Genomic DNA, 6101 nt, shown 5'->3' with positions numbered 1-6101 from the left:
TTTTTTGAGACCAGGTCCTGCTCTGTCACCCAGGCTGGAGTGCAATGGTGTGACACAGCTCATTGCAGCCTCAAACTCATAGGCTCAACTGATCCTCCCCCTTCAGCCCCTCAAGTAGCTGGGACTTCAGGCGCACCATGCCCAGCTAATAAATAATAATTACGCACACCTAACAATTTGATAATTGAATAACCCATTCAATTAATACATTATAATTATCTTACAAAAACCTGTGAGCTTTGTGACTATAGTGTTGGTAAGGCTGAGCTAGCAAAGGAATAGACAAAGCCGGGATGAAAGCCCAGAGCTGCCCTTGGCTCAAATACAGCTTTCACCATGTACTACCTGGGAGCTTAGGAAGTTAACCCCTGGAGTCTCAATTTCTTTATCTGTAAAATGCAATACTATCTGCTTTCACAAGGATTATGATAGCAGATAAATGAAACATTATACACAAATTGCTTGGTACACAGAAAGCACTTAATGTTATTTTATTCTCTTTTTCTGACTGCAGCTCTATACTCAAAGAAGGAGATTTTTAATAGTATCTGTTTCCCTGATCTGCTATTAGTGCTGGAAATGGAGGAATGGCCTTTTAAGTAATATAGGCAGCAAAACAGTTGAATTTCACAAATTAAAAGCCCAAAAATGAGTTGAAATTCCACAATGCTTTTGTAATGTCACCAAGTTCTGGTTAATCTTCAAAAAAGAAAAAAATGAATTTCTATTGGTGTCAAATTAACATACCTTGGAATAATACCTTCTGTAGGGATTGGTTACTAAAGTAAGACATGTGTCATAAATACCTAAGTATAGACATACATGCATTCAGGGAATGCTGGAAAGAACTGCCTACATGATTTAAATGGTTATTTTGTCTATTTCTCTCTCTCAGCAAGCCTAAAGGTTGAATTAATGTAAGTTAGCTGTGAATATACTAGTTCCACTAAAGAATTAATTTTGAGGCCGGGCGCGGTGGCTCACGCCTGTAATCCCAGCACTTTGGGAGGCTGAGGCGGGTGGATCATGAGGTCAAGAGATCGAGACCATCCTGGTCAACATGGTGAAACCCCATCTCTACTAAAAATACAAAAATTAGCCGGGCATGGTGGTGTGCCTGTAATCCCAGCTACTCAGGAGGTTGAGGCAGGAGAATTGCCTGAACCCAGGAGGCGGAGGTTGCGGTGAGCCGAGATCGCGCCATTGCACTCCAGCCTGGGTGACAGAGCAAGACTCCATCTCTAAATAAATAAATAAATAAGAAAACATTGGCCGGGCACGGTGGCTCACGTCTGTAATCCTAGCACTTTGGGAGGCCGAGGTGGGTGGATCACCTGAGGTCAGGAGTTCAAGACCAGCCTGGCCATCATGGTGAAACCCCATCTTTAAAAAAAAAAAAAAAAAGAATTAATTTTACAATATCTTCCAAGCTTAGCTTCGAGACCTAGCTGCTAAGAGCGGTGGAGGCAAGTACGATACAGGGTTGGTTTTGCACAGATCATTCTAGCCTGAGCCGACACTGAGAATCTGAGAATGCAGGAGTGAGAAACTCAAGGGCACTCTAGCCCTCTTGCTCTTGGAGCCAAAAATATTTCAAAATAGCACCTCTTCTCTACATGAAAGAGTTATTCCTTTATCAATTTCTAGCTTCTCCAAAAGAAAGAACAGCAAAATCAAAGTCTATCTGCTTACAATACAATGTACTTGCACTTTCAGACATCCCATAGGTGTGTATTGTCAATAAACCGCTGGCTACACTGAAGGTGTGACAATTCTCCCCCAGCACGGCCTCCCAGGGACTCACCAGAGGCATGAGGCCATGCCTCCTTTTGTAGATGCGGCGGACGTCTTGGAGTGTTATCTGGACCACAGGTTTCTTTAAAAGTAGAAAGACAATCCCAAACATTATTGTTCTGACACAATTAGAAGTTGTTCTTTAATATCAGAAAGGGGAAAAAAAAATCATCAAATCTTGCCTTCCTAATGAATCAAAGGAAATCTTAGGACAAGGTGATATGTGGTTTCCCATTCTGCTCTGCCATCTTTCACTAGCTCTATGACCTTGAGTAAGTCTCCCTCCACCCATGTGGCAACCCCCCAAATGATAATGCAATCATCTATCTTTCAGGTATCTTTCAGGTTAGTTGGGTGGGGTGATATCTTCCAGGTTAGGTTGTGGGGTGATAAGAAATATGAAAGAACTGGCATAAATAACGTCTCAGGAATCTTGCTATCTTTTTTAGATAAATAGTTTGCTTACCACTGACACACATCTCTTTTTAAAAATCCTTTTATCTCATTAAAAGTTACAGTGTATTAAGGCTCACAAATTACTAAAGTATAAAGCAAGGCCTCTAAACTATTTCTTTGTTAATGAAGAAGAAAATTGTCTTGCTTTTCTCTAATTTTAAAACACCAGTAAGAGAGAAAGGAGGTTTAAAAAGGCGCTGAGATTGGCTAAGAACTATGGGTCCGTGATCCTCCTCCCAAGTGGGAGGGATGATGGGTGTGCAGAGGTCAGCCTCTCCAACAGTGAAACTACCCTGGAGGCCAGGAGTTAGGTCTTGGAAACTACTGGTCAAGGATCCTGGCCAGTATTGGGAAGGGGTAAAGGCTCATACCATGGATCGTGAAGCTAGGGTACACAGACATTTTTTTCTCAAAATTTTGGACCCAAGCGCTGCTAGCAGCCAAGGCAAGGCATTACACTCCCCGAGAATGCTGTTCCAGCCACGTGCAGTGAATACAGAACTAAGACAGTGAGCCCCACCACCACCTAGTGGTCAGAATCGCTATAGCATAATCTTTCACTCGGGAGAGTTTGAGATGTTTTAGTGCCCTGTAATGACCAGCCTGCAGAATTGCCAGGGTGGAACTTTCTCCTGCAGAAAACACTCCTGATTCTTGGGCCCTGAAAAATGGCCCCACAGCACTACCAGGGTGTGTTAGGATTTCTGTTCTTTTAATGGATCATGCTAAAAAGCGGCCAGATCTAGATAAAAAACAAATTTTTTTACATGTTTTAGCACGGAAATCTAAGCTTATCTTTACTTTCTGGTCTTATAAGTCCAGTGTCACTGTGAAAGAGAAGATTGTTTCCAAAATTCTAGCAAGAGCCCATGACTGCCAGACAGCAGGATCTCCACATGCACCTCTGTATGCTGGGAGAACCTGCTCACGGTGTTCCTTCAGGAAAAATTCAGATCTACTGAGGCTGTTCATCATTAGGTAGAAGCAAGAAATACCAACATCTATGTACATATAAGAAAATATATTTTTTAAAAATCCATTTCTTATTAACCATAGGACACTTCACTGGTCTCTCAGAAGTGCCTCCTAGAAGAAAGGTCTAAATCTCTGACAACTGCTAAAATCAGAAGAAACAGGGTTTCTTTTTACCACACTGAGAGCAAGTGCCCCCAACATGACGGAAAACAGATCAGAGGAACTCAAACTGCGGAGACTTCAAATCAAGGTTACATACAGTGTTTGGAAAATACACAGGTGCTGCTGGTGAAGGGGGTGAGTGGGGACACGACTTTTGATCCTCATCAAAAAGTGAGGACCCAGGCATTGTGAGAACATGATCTGGGAGCAGCATAAACATGGGCAGCTCCCCACCTGATCCTGTGGTCTACGCACCGGGTAGCCATTGAGAGGCTGAAAATACAGGTTTGTGTCCGTGATGCACACGTGTCCAGGGTTTGTCACCAGAGGTGTCACCATTTCTGCTTTGCATTCCATGTGCAGCCTTTCAGAAATGTTTTGGAACCTGAAAATATGTTTTTCAGCAAAAGTAAGAAAAATTAGAAATTGATCTACTTCTAGGTTTATCTAAGAAAGCTACAGTGTGACTTTGTATGAATTTGTCTAAACACTACATTTAATATGAGAAAAATGGTAATATAAATTGATTGCTTAGATAAAACTGACTCTTTAAAAATGGCATGACAAAAACTCAGTTTTTAAAGAAAGAGGTGAGCTTATGTACCACAGAAGTCATGATAGACAAGTAAATAATACCAAATAATCCTTTAGCTAAACTCATTCATCCCCAAATAAACAGGCCTTGAAACTACTCTTACATTAAAATTATTTCCTATTTTTCTGTCACTGAGACCTATTTATATTGTCCTATAAACCATCTTGACACAGGTGGCATTTACTTCACACTACACTTTATAAGGCTGTGACTACATAATTATATATTACTTGAATTATAATACATTAGAGTAATTGTATATTCCTTTGTATATTCTTGGGTATATCATTTTGTGGATTTACTGCAGAAAACCAGTGAAAAATGATCTCTCCAATACCCACTCCTAAAATATTTAATCAACAAAGTCCCTTCTCATTCTGCTTTACTGATTTTGAAAAAAAATAAAGGGAAAACAACCAAATCAGCAATATTTTAAGGCAATGACTGAAATAACTGGGTTAAAAATATATCTCTTTATAAATGACAGGACAAAAAGATACGGGGGAAGACCTTCACTCAAGTTAGGGTGGGAAAGCTATAAGAGACTGTTGAAGCTTTTACACTAACAACCAAAAGGAGCTGGATACACTGAACAATCTTCATTGCTTTTTTTTTTCTTTTTGACACAGAGTCTCGCTCTGTCACTCAGGGTGGAGTACAGCGGTGCGATCTCAGCTCACTGAAACCTCTGCTTCCCAGGTTCATGCGATTCTTCTGCCTTAGCCTCCCGAGTAGCTGGGACCACAGGCACGCACATCATGCCTGGCTAATTTTCGTATTTTTAGTAGAAATGGGGTTTTATCATATTGGTCAGGCCGGTCTTGAACTCCTGACCTCGTGATCTGCCTGCCTCGGCCTCCCAAAGTGCTGGGACTACAGGCATGAGCCACTGTGCCCGGCCCAATCATCATTGCTTTTTACAACCCACTGGAATGTTGAGGATACAAAGAAACCTAAATGAACATGATTGCAAAAAGGAAAGAAGAGACCAACAGGTAAGTTGCAGGAGGAAGCGCAACCTATGACAGAAGTGAGTAAGGGCTGTAGATTGAAAAGAGATTTTTCAGGGAAATGGAAAGCCAGAGTTGAGACTGGAGAGTGAAGAAAGCTTTCCCAGAGAACCAAAAAGGCTGTTGACTGGGTGCAAAGCAAGAGAAATCACCCGCAGTTCAGAAACCTGATGGCTCAGCTGCAAAGCACAAAGACATCCCTAGAATTCTTCGAATGCTCAGATCCCAAGTCCTGTGGAAGAGAAAGTCTTGATCACTCCCTCAGTAGAGTTGCAGGCAGTGTTGTCTTGAATTTAACCACAGCTGCAACAAAGTCTTAATGCAGCTCAGTTACAGATTTGATTGACAGAGTCTCCCTGTGGGCATGACCACTCTGGAGGTAAATATTATTTGGTTTGGTCTCAAATTTCCTTTTTAACAAATTGTTCAATAAAAAATTACAATACAATAAAATTATAATACATAACAAAGAAGCAAGAAAATATGACTCATGCTCAAGAGAGAAAAGACTCAATAGAAGATGTCCCAGACATTGGATCAATCAGAGGAAGACTTTAAGATAACTACAGTAACTACTATAAAGGATCAAGAACAGTCCAGGCATGTTGGCTCACACCTGTAATCCCAGCACTTTGAGAGGCCAAGGCAAGAGGCTCACTTAAGCCCAAGAGTTTGATACCAGCTGGGTAACATACTGAGATGCCATCTCTACAAAAAGTAAAAAATTAGCCAGACATGGTGGCATGTCACTGTGGTCCCAGCTACTCAGGAGGCTGAGGATCACTTGAGACCAGGAGGTGAGGCTGCAGTCAGCCATGATTATGCCACTACACTCCAGCCTGGGTGAGAGTGAGACAGGGTCTCACTCTGGACAGAGCAATGGAGAAGAGAATGGCTGAGAACTGATGGAAAAAAAAAAAAGAGAGAAAAAAGGGTCAACAAGGACAAAAGATGGACAACACATGTAGAAGGATAGAGAGTTTCAGCAGAGAAACAGAAAGTATAAAAAGAACCAAACGGAAACATAGAAGTAAAAATGTTGATCTCATAAAGAATTAATTAAACAATCTTAACAAACTAGACGCAATGGAGGGAAGGTCTGGTAAGGC

The 6101-nt window shown here is 41.3% G+C and overlaps 1 protein-coding gene across 1 annotated transcript in view; it reads right to left on the bottom strand.

Annotated features, from left to right (window-relative positions):
- NSMAF (neutral sphingomyelinase activation associated factor) overlaps positions 1-6101 on the bottom strand; it is a 77727-nt gene that overhangs the window by 23193 nt on the left and 48433 nt on the right. The window contains exons 10-11 of the mRNA XM_017547565.2: positions 3643-3772; positions 1805-1876 (exon numbers count right to left, since the gene is read on the bottom strand). Coding sequence (XP_017403054.1) covers positions 1805-1876; positions 3643-3772 — 202 coding nt within the window. The remainder of the gene's footprint in view (positions 1-1804; positions 1877-3642; positions 3773-6101) is intronic.

This window comes from Cebus imitator, unplaced genomic scaffold, assembly GCF_001604975.1.
Source record: "Cebus imitator isolate Cc_AM_T3 unplaced genomic scaffold, Cebus_imitator-1.0 Scaffold199, whole genome shotgun sequence".
Classification (NCBI taxonomy): domain Eukaryota; kingdom Metazoa; phylum Chordata; class Mammalia; order Primates; family Cebidae; genus Cebus; species Cebus imitator.
This window is presented reverse-complemented; position numbering and strand designations above follow the sequence as displayed.